Genomic DNA, 15,353 nt, shown 5'->3' on the forward strand with positions numbered 1-15,353 from the left:
CCTGCCATTCATTACCACTCTTTTTATAGTTTATGGCACTGTTATGCTGTATGGGCAAAAATAACAGGCTGTGTAAATTATACAGTGGTGAGAAAGGCTCAACATGGAGGGGGGGCAGGGGCTTAAGGAAGAGAAGATGACATAAATTTAAACTTCCTGAAATTTCACTCCTGCATTTGGTTTTTAGTCCCTGCCCTAACAGATTGCTATCTAGAGATGAATAAATCGAGGGTAAGAGAGAATAACATGCATCTGGAATGATACTGGTAGAAGCATCCTCTGCAGTTAAGGCAGTTTTATCTTTGTGTGTTCTCAGAGTGAGCGCTACCATTTACGAAGACAGGAACATATAGACATTTGTTCCCCTTACAGACAGAGCTGAGAAACTGTACTAGAGATCTGTGACTGGTGGGGAGGGGGATGAAAATGACATGAAGAGCTCAAAGTCAGTGCAGTCAAGGAGAAAGGAAAGAATCACATCAGTAAAATGGTGGTTTGCCAGTGATACAGTTTGCCTTCTTTTCCTGTGCCAGCTGTCAGATGTAACCAGAGCACCCCTTTCCTCTACCCACACTGCAGCTGCCGCAGCTCCACACCCTCCAGAGATGGAGGTGCAGGACACAGAGGCCTTGGAGTTACGCTGATCCTTTCCAGGAGCAGGATGTTGTGGAGAGGTTCAAACGGGTGAGCGTGCAGCATCCATAGAGCCAGACAGGAGATAATTCATCCTATGATTATTCCAGCCATGAATCAGCATTTAATTACTGAATGACATACTAGTAGCTTCTTGTTCTACCCAGCAATCTAAAACACATACCAATTTCTTCATGAAGCAGAGAGAAGGCATCTCATTTGGAGCTACCACATCCTATGTACATCTAGAGAAGCTGTGTGAAGGATCCTGTGCAACTGTGTACAAGGGGATCAGCAGGTGAGCAAGGATCACCGGTGCCATTATTGCCTTCCCAGTGCCCACTGAAAACACCTGTTACAGGAATCCATAAGAATGAGCTTGAAGCTGGGCAATTCAGAGTACTTACAGGAAGATAAAGGCAAATCAAAAGTCCAGCTTTGCCTTTAACCAGGATATTTGCAAAGCCCCACCCCAATTTTTCAGGGAACTCCTCCACTACAGCCATGTAGGCTCCACAAAGACACTTTGCTCTGCAGCAGCGTGCCAGGAGATTGTCTGGCTGCACCAGGGAGGGAATGAGGATTTTCCTTGGAATGAGGGATCCCTGCATGATGGAAAAATTGGAGGTGAAGCCATGCTGCCATCACACAGGGGCAGGAAAGCTGTGAGAGGGCAGAGTGGGAACACTGCCCAAAGCCATGCTCTAGCAATACCCAGTCAGCAGAACGGTGGTACTCTAGCCAGGCAGGCTGGCTCCCATTTCACTGCTAATGAAGGCAAGATGGAGGTGGTTTGCAATACCTTTCTGAGCTTGACCTAGGCGGAGGAGTGAGCCCTAGAAATTTTGCTTGGGTAAGTGTGGAGCGCTCCAAGGGACTGTTAATGTTGTTGTCATGCCAAGCACTGAGGTGCTTTGTGTGACCTTCCGCTCTGACCTGACAGGATCAATGGCCAGTTGGTGGCGTTGAAAGTGATCAGGCTGGAGGCAGAGGAGGGAGTGCCCTTTACAGCCATTCAGGAAGGTAAGACATAAAGACCTTCTTCAAACATTGGTGAAAAGCGAGGGACGTCATTCTTGAAGAGCATTTATTTTAACCTGAAAAAGCTCCATGTGATGTCTTCCTAAGTCCTTTATTGCCTACTCAATGTGCCAGGTGTCCTTCTCCCAAAACTCTCTGTTTCCTTATCCCCTCTTGAAGGAGGTCTTTGTGCTGGGCTGGGTGAGCATGTGATGGACGGAGAGGGAACCTGCTGGCCAGTGTATTCCCTCATGACAGAAGCCTCTGAGCTTGTGATAAGGAAAGTGCCAGCTGCAGCCAGAGCATGTCCTTTCTAGCAGTGTAGGGGCCCTCTTGCACCTCCTGTCTGCTACCTGCTCCATAGTTGCTTTCTCACTCCCATTTTTATACACTAGCACTGCACAGCAGGTGCTGTTGCATTGGGCAGTTGTGGACTTGAAGTGCCCTTTGCACCAGGGTCTCTGCTTGCTGTTATCACAAACAGTGCCACTTTCCTGTGTGATGGCAGCTGATACCTGGGTCATCACATATCCCAGCCTGAAGAGAAACACTTTCGATAAAACTGGTTTTTAATAACATCTATCATTTCAGCCCAGTGAGAAATTCTTTCTATCGGTTGACTTGGTAGAGCACTGGGCAAAATGTCTGCAGCTTTCTCAATTTCTTTGAGAAAGAAATGCTTTTGTTTAAGTGCTTGATTTTGGCTGAATGTATTTACATGTCCCTACAGACCAAGTTCGTAAACTGCCTGGTTGATTAAGGCTTCTATTTTCATCTGCTCTACAATCCCAAAAGGATCATAATCTGGTTTCTGCCTTGCACAGAAATATGCAACCTTTGTGCCAGTCTGTTGTCTGGTATTAGTGAGAGCTATCAATGTAAGAGGTCACACATATTTTGTTTTTTACTTCTTACTGCAATTCAAAACTAGGGTTGATCTTGTCACCATGGGGATGGAGTGCCAGCTTTCACAGAGCAGGCCTAGCACAGAAGGATTGTCATACCAGTCAACTCAGAATAACGAGAGGTCGGTCAGTAGACCCACTCCAGGTTTATAACAGTGTAATTAAGATAAGAAAGTTTACAAAGTCCTTAGTCAAATTCTGGCTGAAAGCAGAGAGATACCTAAATATGCCTATTTACAGAATGGCTTGTGTTACAGTTTCCTATACACTCATTTGCTGTGGTGCTTTTGCTCTGCATTTACACCTGTAGCCCACCAGTAAAATAAGCCTTAAAAGCTTTATCTACATAGAACTAATGATGCTCTAAAGATCAGCACCCCTTTAACATGCTCTACTGGACAGACTGAGAGCCTTAACTTCATTATGGAAGAAAACAAGAGTGATCCTATGAAGGGTCTACTTTAAATAGATCTTTTGTGTACTGCTGAGCTTTGCAGCATCTGACACCTCAAATTTACAATGTAAGTCAGTAGCGCAAACAAAGCACAAGATTTATTAACATGGTGCATTCTCTGCTACCCTGGAGGAATGGCACTCCCCTGACAAAGAGCTGCTTCACTCCAGGAAGCCCCACAGAGACGAAATGCATTTAAAGCTCAGTTCTGGCTGTAGCACCTGACACCCCAGCAGGGGGTTGTAGAAGCAACCAAGTGAGGAGCAGTTCCCAGAGGCCTGATTCAGGCACAGGAGCTGAATTCTCCATATTACTGTGGACCCTCTGGAGCAACAGCTCTCGTCATATGGGATTTTTGAGGTATCACAGAGCCAGGTTAGCAGCCCCTTTCTGTAGCAGATGGGATCTAGCCAGAGTATCTTTACTGGGTTCATAGGCAATTTGGTGCAATCTGGAGCATGTTTAAGGTTCATACTGCCATGCACTGGAAACATACTCGTGGTAGCTAAATGGACTAGCATCAGTACTAAAGGCAGTTTAGCTGCAGCAGCACCAAGCTCTGTGCAAGAACTATTTACAATCTGTGCTGTTTCCAGTAGTTATGCTGAATCAGGCATCCCTTACTGCTCAGCAGTCTCGGTATTGACATATGCTTAGGCCACAGCTGTGTAATACAGTATATCTGGCTGTAGGGCTTTTAGAACCAGGTGAAATTGTTACACTTACAAAAGGCAAAGTGCTAATCCAGTATAAATTTGCTTTGCCAGCATGAAACTCTTCAAATATCTTTTGCAGATTGTTTGAAAAACAAAAAGCGGCTTTTATCCAGTACCAAAACTCATTTGGCCTCCCATGACCGGCCCAAGCTCTGTATTGTGTGCTTCAGCTAATTCAGCAGAAATGAGATTGTATGCCCATGCCTTATCTGGATGAAATTTGTAGCACTCCATGGTCTGACAGTAAACTAATTTGGTTTTAATCAGCAGGGAAGGGTGAGTCTGGAGCCGCTCTGAGGCTAATCTTCTATGTCAGAAGGTGAACTAAAATCTGCAGTCAGGGACCCCTGTTTTTGTTGAGCTTTGGGGCTTCTGTCTGTGCACAGTTTCAGTATAACAGTTGGCTTGGATTCTTCAGTAGTGCCCAGGATCTGCAGGCAGAGCAATCCCAGTTCCACCACTTCCCCGTGTCCCTCCTCTGTGCAGAGGTACAGCAACTACTGTCTCAAACCTATGGTAGCAAATGATGAAGTTGTGCATGCTCTTCCCCCATAAAGACTATCTTTGAGACTTTCTGCTGAGAAGCTGCCTTCATTAGTGTGTTGGCTGGAGCCTGCTCTATTATGAGAAACCTAACGCAAGGCTGAAAGGCTCAGAAGGCTGTAGCTTTTGTCTTAGCATCAGTCAGCAGTCTGTGGTCTGTATGGAGGCAGAGACTCTTCCATGTGCTTCCCACTCCATCACCACACCCTAGATGTACTGAGGCTTGGCAAAGGCATGTCAGCACCTAAGGACCAGGGCCACACAGTTGCAATGATGCTTTTAGATGGTCAGGCCAAAAGAAAAAACGTGCCAAAGTTGTAGAAATACAAACAAGTTACTGTTCACTCAGTAACTTCATCCTCTCTGCTCTTTGAGTTTTAAACTGAATAAAGTAACCAATATGCCTTCTCCAAGCTAGAAGCACAGAGCTTAATTCAGAATTCAGCTTAGCATCTACAGTGATTTCTTTTGGCAGTTTTTCACACCCTGATATTGTGAAGCTGGAAAGTCTCCTAAGGGCCCTGCTGAGGGCATGTGCCAGGAGGCAGATGGGAGAAGGATGAGAAGCTCAGTGACAGGCCAGGGGCTGCTGCATTTTGGCTCTGGGAGCTCCCAGTCCCTGCCTCTCTCTCAGTGTTTTCCTTGAAGAAATTATTTCTCCTCAGCTGAGAAGCTGACAGCTGGGAACTGTGAACTGCTATTTCTGATCGAGGCAAGATCCCACCTCTGAGGGACGGACAGGTTGCTGCCAAGTCCGGAGCACTGATGCTTGCTTCTCTAAGGAGCTGTTCCATCCTCCTCCAGACTCAGTAGCTGCCACTTCTTACAGACCTGCCAAGTTTGGACTATTTCCCCCCAGTTTTTTATTTTCACTGCCTTGCCGTGTGCACTATCTCCTTCCACTTCCAGCAGCAGTGGTTAAGTCGATCTTTCTTTTGTGTTTTCCCAGCTTCTCTTCTCAAGCGTTTGAAACATGCCAACATTGTATTGCTTCATGACATTATCCAGACCAAGGAGACACTAACATTTGTCTTTGAGTACATGGTGAGTTGATGTTTTTCTAGCTTCCAGTGGAGCTAGTACTGGGAAGTACTGGGAAGTGGCTGCATAATGAATTTATTGCATTATGAGATGTCTACAAAGAAACGAGTTGTAATCCTTTAGTGCAATGATTGATTTTCCTTCTTGATCTCCTGTTTCCCAGCCACACAGCCGTACTCTTTTCTTTCTGTATATGCGACAGCTGTATGCAAAAATGATGCCACATCTTGTCTCCACTAGGATGGTAGACACTATTTACCTCCATTTCTGCGTTGACAACACAATAAAAGTACTGTTCTTGAGCCACAGCAAGGACAGGCAATAATGATACGAGCTCACATCCCAGTTGGGGTCAGATTTGTCACTGACCCCAGTGGCTCACCATGACCAAGCTGCAGGTTGCTCTCATGGGGAGGGTAGGATGCCAATAAAAAAGTTCTCCACGTGAGTCTTGCTACTTCTGTTGCTTTTGCTGATAGCTATCAACCAAATTACAAGAAAAAATACAGGGGCTATGTATTCTTACTGCAGCTCTATGATTAATTCTGGCACAAGTATGAATACTGTTAACTATCAGCTTCAGGTCATAAACTACTAGGGTGAGATAACAGGTCAGCCAGGTCCCTGATTTGACCCAGCACTTAAGCACATCCTTGTGTGCTGCATCAGATCAGATGTTCACCAAGGTGAAAGAGACACCTTTGTAGTGGTTGCATATTTCTTCAATTTACAGAAGAGGCATTGTTGGTAGAAGCATTTTACACCAGTAGCTTTGCCTCAAGTTCTCCTCTTTTATTTAGCACACGGTTCTAGCACAGCACATGGGCCAGCATCCTGGAGGACTTCAATCGTGCAATGTTATGGTGAGTTCCCTAGAAGACCAGTATCCCTCAAAGCATGAGGAAGTGTTTTTTTCCACTATGTATGATCACTGTAAATTACCAATATTTACATGTTCCATATATGACAAAAACTTTGAAGAAAAGCTGCGTTTGATAAAGATGTAACAACCTCCCTCTCAGTCTCCAAAGCCTTTTTTTGGTTAGCCCCTCTTCCCATTTTCTGATCCTGCAAGAGGACATTCAGCTTTTGTGAACAGTGACATCCTGTGGCAAGGAAATCTGCCTCTACACAAATTTGTATCCTCTTATCGTAAGAATATATTATTCATCTCTCTAATTAAAAACTCTCAAAACTCACTCTCTCCTGCAACTATCTTCATATTTACAGTCATTTAAGTCTATTTTGTTTCTACCACAGCTTTTTGGGATGGGTTGACTGGACCCGAGCACAGCTGAAGATGTAGCCTTACATTACGGATTGATGTTATAATAGTCTCCTACTCTCCTTTGTATGCATCTTCACATTTAATTAACTTTCAGAATTATTGCTGCATACTGACTTAAGGTTTCAGTGTAGATGTCCTCAGTAAATGCCTGGGTCCTTTTCCTGAGCAGCTTCAGTTAATTTATCTTACAGCTGTCAACAATAACTTTGTATCTTATCAAACTGCCTATTCATCTGACTTCGTCAGATCTCTCTGAAGTTCCTCACTGTCAATTCTTACCACAGCTAATCTAAATACTTCTGTCATCTTCAAATGTTGCCACCTTGTTCACATCTTTTTCCAGATAGTTGTTAAGCAACACCAATTCTAATGAAGTTTCTTGGGGCCTCAGATTTTAAATATCTTTAAAACTCAGATACGTCCAAGATGCAGTCTTGTAGTTTTGGCACAGATCTCAAGGGCTCTGCTACCAGGCGGGACTGTAAAGCACAGGGAATACATGGCTGTAACACGTACTCACTGGCATTTCTGTGAGTAAACACTAGCCAGCTGCTCTGCTTTCCTGTCCAAAATCCTCATTGTCAGCAGGAAATGAACTGCAAAATGATTTACTACTCCTTTAGGAGGGTCATCTAGCTTGCTTCATTTTTGCTGGCAAATGTTTTTTTGTCTCTGAGTGATTCCTATCAAATAAGATGCAAGTATGCAGTATGTTACAGGGACACTTTTCTGGTACAAAAATGACCTATGGGTGTCACTGTTTTTCCTCCTCTTCAGATTAAACTTCTGGTAAAAAAATATCTTTCCTCTGGTGAAGTCTAATTACTTTTGCTGTGTTTTGTTTCTATCCACTGTCCAACTTCATACCTTGTTTCAGCCCAATTTATTTTACCCCAGGCTTCTTTACGCTGCCATGGTGGTTGGAGTTTGATATTTCTTTCTTGCTTGCCTGCTTTCTTGCTTGCTTTCTTCATTCATCGTATCTTATAAGGTATAGCTGTTCAAATCAGGTCCTTGTGTTTTCTCCCATCTTGAAGATAACAGTTCACGTTGTCAAGTAAGTCAGTTCACTGGTACAGCTTATACTGGCAAGAGGTGGTGTGTACAGCAGCTGCAGAACTCCCTCTGCTGGTGTCAGCTGGCTCAAATGGGCAAAACTTCCAGGTCCTTAAACCTTCATTTTACTTGGCTGTCTTTGTCTTGAACACTGAAATCAGAATATCTGCTGTTTTGAAAGCTGGGTCTGTGTCTAGGCAAGTTGCGCTTGCTCCTGCAATCAATAGTCTATTTCTAAAGAAAAGTTAAATTTCCAAAATGTGCACTTAGGGACTGCACTATAACTGCCCTCATGGCCAAATATTCCACCCTGAAAACCTCAGAAAGCTGCACGGCAGTCATACCCCACGACAGTTTTCTCCTCCGCAGTGAGCTCTACTCATTTGGGGGATTTTTACCAATTTATTAGATGCTTTGTCTCTGCTTTGTTCTAGGAGTTCTCCTGAAGTTCAGAGTTTATGTATCAATGCAAAGTCACACTAAATCATTTCAGTTTTTTGCTGGCTTTTTCTAGCTCTTCATGTTCCAGCTTTTGCGGCCTGGCTTACATCCAACAACAACACATTCTTCACCAAGATCTGAAACCCCAGAACTTGCTCATCAGTTGCCTTGGTGAGCTCAAATTAGCCGACTTCGGTGAGTCACAGTTTGGATACTGCTAATAGATCTGCTTAGACCAAAGCTTTAGCATGCATATAGATCTGTATCCACAGCTAATTAAGGCATAAAAGCAAAACCTCTTACTGAACTTCAGGAAACTATTTCTGTGGTCAGTCCAGCCTTTCTTGCCTTTATACTGATAGGTGCAGGGAATTACCTCATTTAAGTCAGAGCAATTACTGCCACACAAAACTGATTCAAGAGAATTGAGAATCAACCCATCTCTTCAGAAAATAATGTAACATGTAGAGTCCACCACAAAGTGCTGAACCAAAAGGCTTTCTTGGCATTGGTTTGAGATGGCTGCTTCAGTCACAAATGGTAAAGCCCTGCACAACACAGCATATTGCTTGATCTGATGTGCCCCAGAGGTATATTCCAGACACACTTTCTTTGTCAATTGCTTGTAAACTGCATTGCGATTGCTTGTGTTTAAAGATCCAAGAGAAAATAATGTCCTGTTTCCAATTATTATCACCTATGTGCTGCACAGGTAGAAGGACTTTTTTGTTTGTTTGGGTTTTTTTGCAGGCCTTGCTCGTGCCAAGTCCGTCCCCAGACAGACATACTCCTCTGAAGTTGTTACACTCTGGTACTGTCCTCCTGATGTGTTGCTTGGAGCTACACATTATTCTTCTGATCTAGATATCTGGTACTGACCAATTTCAAAGCATCTGGGGTCCCCTGGGAAAATTCATCTTTAGCTGAATTAAATTAAGTCAACCAAGTTACAGCAGATACAGTCATAAGTAGAGGAATTAACACCTGTGAGCAGAAAATGTGTGAGCAGTGGGGAGTTTTGTACTGCTGGGTTCATAGAACTTTGGGGGAATGATGTCACTACATCTCAGTTATGGATTTATATAAACCTCATCCGATAATATTTATGAGATACGTACATCTCACTTGGTAACATTTATGAAGCATTTTCAGGCCTTGCATCGGAACACCTTTGCTTAATGCACTTACTGTTTTGTATCTATGTGGTCAGCTGAGTCAGCGGTAGCTCTCTACAGCAATGGCTTTGTGAAGAAACAATGGATGCAGTCACAGCCGCACCAACAATGACTTTGGCCTTGGTAACAAAAGGTGGCATTAAAGGGTTTCTGAATGGGTCTGGAGATAGAAAGGTGTCTGAGACTTTCATTATTTCTGTGATACTTTGTCCTTCTTCTCAAATAACGTGTCTCAGATGCACTCTGCATTTTATACAGGAGAAGGGCTGTGTTCTGTTAAAGCCTTCTTACCTTATAAGCTCTATCCCAAAATCTTAATGTGGCTTGGGATTGCAGGAAACAAGCTGCACGTTAGCGGAGCTGAAGGGAGAGGGGTCCCTGAGAGCAGGCAGAAAGGAGAGGAGGAGGAGCTTCACAGGGGTCCCACTGGTCCTTCTGGGCTGGCCTGGACGTGTAGCTGGGCCCTAGGGTTCATCTGCCTTCTGGCTCACTTCTGCACCAGCCTGAGCCAGCTTCCAGCACCACAGTCCTGACTTACTCATGGACAAAATGCAGCTCATGAAATTGCAGGAGACCACCCTTATTCTGGGCAATTTTACATCTGTAGATAGTACTGCTGCTTCACCCTTTCTCCAGACCAGGTAATTTTCTGCCTGTGCCTGTCACACCGGGACTTTTCTTAACTGCTCTGCCGAGTCAAAGGCTGGGAAAGGGTGGGAGCGCAGCAGGCTGAAGAATGTGCAAGAAGAGGGCTGGGTAAGTTTACAAACAGCAAAGTTCCAAGTTTTCTCAGGCTGTATCGACCTCCAGAGATCTGTAGCTTATCGGTGACTCTGATGGCCTAAGCCTGGAGGGCAGTTCAGGAAAACAGGAGTTTTTAGTTTGTTCATTTCCCTAGGCCTGCTGCTAATTTAATTGCTTAAAGATTTCTCCAAGGAGGAAAACCTTGCTAAATTCTAATGGGTTCCAGCTGCTAAGCCAGTCTAAATGGTCCTGTTTTCTCTCCCCCTCTACCTGTCACCTCTCCCCTCCAGACAGTCTCTCAGGAATGTCTGCTGAGTTTGAAGAAGACGCCTGCCTAGCAGATTGGAGGGTTTGTATTAGGCAGATGCTGGTATAAGCCTGTTGGGTTTTTTTCGCTGAAAGTTGACCCCTGTCCAAAGCCCCAGCTACACACAGAAAGCCTGACATTTCTGTCTGTGCAAAACCAACATCCCCACTACATAACTCTGCCCTAGTGTAATGAATAGCAACATAGGAGCGGTATACAAAGATCCCATCCAGCACTCTGAGCGGCTCTAACAGCACAGTACTCTCAGTCCCACTGAACTACATTCACACTATAGGCACCTTTGTTATAATGCCTCCTTATAATAACAACATTCAAAGTGTTTGCCCTAAAGAAAGATGTCATGCTGAGAGAATAGAGAGTACTTCAGTGAGCTCTATTCAGTAACTTCCTCTAACAAGAGTCATTTATTATCTTGATGTACACTGCATTTAAGTTCAATTTTTGTCTATTAGGAAATAATGTGAATTCACACAGATGTTACTTGTCTATTGGGAAGAAAGGGAAAAAAACCCTATGTCTTTTGGATGCTGCAATTTACATGAAGGCAGGTCAGAATGCCCTTGGTAATGGCATGAGACAGTGGGTGTTAAAGCCTTGGTTTAAAGAAACCAATTATAACAAAATAAAACATTATGGCAATTCATGCATAGTGTGCTTGAGCAGCAATACTGTCAGTGGGAGGCACACGGGAAGTGAATGAGGCCTTGAATAGATGAAGAAAGAGATACAGAAGGAGAGTCACTCACTCCTGGACTAACTAGAAAAGCTGCTTTAATCTCTCTGTATCTTTTTTCTCTCTCTTTCTCCCTCACTATCTCTTTAGGACTTTAGAAGATTCAATTAAGGGATTTCAGGGAGACTAACGTTTCAGGGAGATTACACTGCATATCAGAAAGACTTTTTTTTTTTTAAACCACCAAGTGCTTTATGCACGTGCCACACTAGTAGCTGCTAACATCATGAGTGCCTTAAGTCATGGCTCCTTTTCACTTGGGCTTTCCTTGTATAATCTTCCATTAAAAAAAAAAAAATTAAAAATTTTTAAAAATCACAGGAATCTTCCTAGGTAGATTCATGTAGACTAGGAGTTCCTGTGTAGTCATTTAACTTGGACCTACCATGCCCACTACAGCCTTCCCTCCAGCCTGATTCGCATTGCCCTGCTGTGCTAAACTGGGACATACAGGCTAAGGGCTCCCCTGTACAGACCATGCTTGGTGAGGAAGAAGAAAAAGGATTTATTTCTGGTTAAATATAAAATTGCAATCTCCCAATGCCAGAAAAACTGTGGAGAGGGAACTCTGGGATGCCACAGAGATATCTTGGATCTTAATTCTGATGAAGTCGCCTCTCCACTGTGTGATGCAGCACTGCAGGGGTAAGTGCAGTGTTCAAATCTGCCCCAGGGATTGCAGGCAGGTGCAACTGTGCTGTCTGAACCAGCTCTGTTTACGCTCACTAAATATCCCTATAACCAGTTATACCTCTCCTACTACTTTAGCAGTCACTGTCCTGATTCACGTGCCTATCTGCCACATGCTGAAACATCATGTCTAGGCCTCTTCCCAAAAGACCTGCTGCTCTGCCCTAGCTCTTCCCAAGGCAGCTATATGGGACTCAGACCTTTTGAGAAACTTGTAGACTGGAAGGGGTAAGAGGACCTCAGAAATGAGTATCAGAGAGGTAAGAAGGAAAAGGAGAAAAACAAAACAATGCTAGGTCTAAATCTTTAGAAATATTTAAAAGTAAATGTTTTTGAATCATCTTCAAGAACAGAAGGATCCTCATAATGCTGTCAGAGCAGTAACTGTAAATCCAGTATCTCAGAAGGAAAGTTGAGGCCTCTACTGAAAGACTAATATGATGACTAGCACTAGTTTCTAAAGATCTACTTTAACAGACAAAAATACCTGGGAAAAGAGTGGAGTGTCCGTACATCAGTTGTTCTATCTACTTCTGGCCTTTTCTTTTAAAGAAAAGCATATTTCATCCGGAAACAAACAGAGATAGAAACAGTCATAATTGCCATTGATGAATCAATATAGTATCAAGCAGGCATTAAAGGCAGCTGGTTAGCTGACTCTTGCTACAGGAAATAAAAAGCCCTTCCTTTCCAGCAGTTATGGTGGCTCTGACAGTTTTGTCTTTATTAGACACACTGAGGTTTAAAAGCTTCCAGAGATAATGGGAATAAACCAGGAATACAAAAGAGAGCTCTAGCAGAAGGTGCATTTGTAACAACCCACAAGTTGTTCCTCTCCTCAGACTGACAGCTTGACTATTAGTGAAAAGTCTGTTTCATTAAATTGGAATTTTTTAACTCTTTGCTCATGAGTAATTCTTAGCAAATGCTACCTGAATCTAGGAAAGAAGATTTCTGCTGTTGCCAGTCTAATGGCCATTTCTAGCTAGGGTATCAGAACCCAAACTGTGGGTGAACAACAGGATCATTTGCTCCAAAACCACATAGAGCTGATCCTCTTCTCCCTACAAATCAAGAGTGCCTAAATTGCTTTATACAGTCAAACTTGTGCAATGGAATCAGTGGATTACAGCAGCCCCTGTGATTGCAAAATAGGGTGAGCCATCTCAGCATGTACATCAGCTGTGAAAACAGAAGGTTGGTATGACACTGGTCTCAGTAGAATCAGTCTGTGGGCTCCAAAATAATATCTAGTGATGTGGTAGTGCTATGAAATACAAAAAAATCTATGTCACAAAAGCTGTGGGTTAAGTTTCATGATGCCTGGAGCCTGTAAGAGCACATTAGACAAGCAAGGAGCTAAGTTCACAAGACCCAAGATTAGGGTACAGGAAGCTAAGGGAAAGTACAGCAGAGATGTTTGTGAAAACAGCATTAGATATGGATCTGCAAACAGGCTTGGCATCACCTGATGCACAAGGATGACCAAAATGAATACCACAGATGAGTTGCATGTCAGGCTTTCAACTGACCACAACCAGGTGGAAAAAGCATCTACAGTATTGCAAAAAAAAAGGTGCAAGAGGTAACACAGCAGTACAGATGACCAGAAAAGATTACCAGTTGCTCAGCAAGTGAAAATAATACTTTCAGAGCCTGTTAGGCAAAGCTGGGTTTTCAACATTTGAGCTTAAAGGACTCAAATTTGCTATAACCAAAGAAGATTGAGACTGAAGCCTGAAAAGTTGGAATGGGGCTTAGTGAAAAGACAGGAAACCTATATAAAGTTTGGAGAAAAAAGATTAAAAAGTAAATGAGCAGAGTTTTACACCACACAATAAGAGATGGAAATACTTGCAAATAGGTAAGTCTACCCTGACCACAACTATCTTATCGTTTTTGCCAGCAGGACTAATACACCTTAGTAAAATTAAGCATTTTTTGCAGGGTTTGGTGCTTGGTTTTTTTTAAGCTGGCTCATTTGCTTTGGCACAAGTGCAGAGAAGGGAATGGCATAAAAATAAGAATACTTTAACTTGCTGTTGTCACCAAGTTCTTTATGCTATGAAATCTTGGCTTCAGTTTTCCAGTGAAGAGCTAATTGCTTCTGAGGGAAAAATCGCTCTAGTGGTTAGTGACTCTGGGTTCTTTCTGCATCTAATGTATCCTTCAAGCCAATATAGTGTGTAGTAGTTCCCTATTCATTTTTCCTGCTGTTATCACTCCAATTTTGCACCTTTTTCTCATGGAAAACAACGTGGTATTCCACAGGCTTCTGCCACAACCATCTTTTTAGATGTATTTCTAACAGGATACATTGAATGAGACCTGAAACAAATTGTCTGGTGCTGGAAAAAAAGATGGTACTTAGTGGGTTTCTTTTCCAAGGATATCACCTGTCTTCTCTTACTGGTGAAAGGTGGGGTTTTTTTTTTTAGTGGATGGTGCTGATGAGAAAAAGGAGATGGGAACAGCCTTGTGTGGACTTTGACTGCTTTTTTAAATTTTTCTAAAATCCTGGAGGGATGTGAATGTGACGTATATCTGGTCTGGTCCCATCCTATTTGACTTGTCAGCTTTTTAATTCAAGTGTTTCAATCTGTCGGATTTGGATGAGGTTAATGATACTACATACAACTTGCAACAAGGGCCAGCTGCAAGTGCTTAGAACAGTGCTGCAAGACCAGGGATGTATAAGACGGCCCTTCCCAAAGGAAACCTTCCTGACTTCCCACAATCAGTAGGGTTTTTTATAATGCTACATCCTCCCTACCACCATACTGTAGAGTATATCAGTCTTCACTGAAGCCTGTATTTATTTACATATATACAGACACACACCCCCATCCTGCCTTGCTTCACGGACACACACACTCACTAGACAACATGAGGTGGGTATACAATACTTACATTAGCCTGGTACTTTTCAGACTTGAGCTGCAATATATATAGGGTTTACAGGTTATATCAGAATTTCTGCATTTATAAATTGGGATTTCTAAATTTCCATTCCAACAATTATCTCTCTTCCTTTCTCCCCTGCCCATCCCAACAATCATATTATATATGTCACATACGTGAATGAGTTAATACCTTGGGTTTCTTGCAGGAGTGCAGTCTGTATATTTGTTGAAATGATCCAGGGCCAGCCAATATTTGCAGGAACTTCTGGTACTCATGAACAGCTGGTGAAGATCTGGGCAGTGAGTAAAATATACCCTGAAATGGGAGAGAAAAAGAATCTGTTGCTCCAGCCCCCTACTTAATTTTGGAGTCCTGAGCATAGGTCCTGTGAATAGCAGAAATAATTTGGTTCACTCTATCATCTGCCACGTTCATAGCAGACTTTGTAACCCATTTTATATTTGGCAACTTTCTTACAGACACAGGAGTAAATCAAATGACTTTCCTTTGATGTTTGTCATCTCATCAAAAATTTAAAGCCAATTAAAGTGACATCAAATTGAAGAATGCATAAAAGGTGTGCAGGTACTGCAAATTCTATTCCTTCTTGTTAAATCCTTTACTTACTGTAGGATACAGCACACCATATTCTCACAAAGGAGCTCTAATACTGCTCTTAAAC

General features: G+C 42.9%; 1 protein-coding gene across 1 annotated transcript in view; it reads left to right on the forward strand.

Annotated features, from left to right (window-relative positions):
• Positions 1-431: 431 nt before the first annotated feature.
• The window catches only part of CDK15 (cyclin-dependent kinase 15), a 34,897-nt gene continuing 19,975 nt past the window's right edge, over positions 432-15,353 (forward strand). The window contains 10 exon segments of the mRNA XM_010569114.1: positions 432-560; positions 562-684; positions 834-931; positions 1,577-1,656; positions 5,221-5,315; positions 6,113-6,175; positions 8,171-8,190; positions 8,192-8,292; positions 8,848-8,968; positions 14,877-14,970. Coding sequence (XP_010567416.1) covers positions 432-560; positions 562-684; positions 834-931; positions 1,577-1,656; positions 5,221-5,315; positions 6,113-6,175; positions 8,171-8,190; positions 8,192-8,292; positions 8,848-8,968; positions 14,877-14,970 — 924 coding nt within the window.

This window comes from Haliaeetus leucocephalus, unplaced genomic scaffold (assembly GCF_000737465.1).
Source record: "Haliaeetus leucocephalus isolate CR32 unplaced genomic scaffold, Haliaeetus_leucocephalus-4.0 Scaffold1, whole genome shotgun sequence".
In the NCBI taxonomy this organism is placed as follows: domain Eukaryota; kingdom Metazoa; phylum Chordata; class Aves; order Accipitriformes; family Accipitridae; genus Haliaeetus; species Haliaeetus leucocephalus.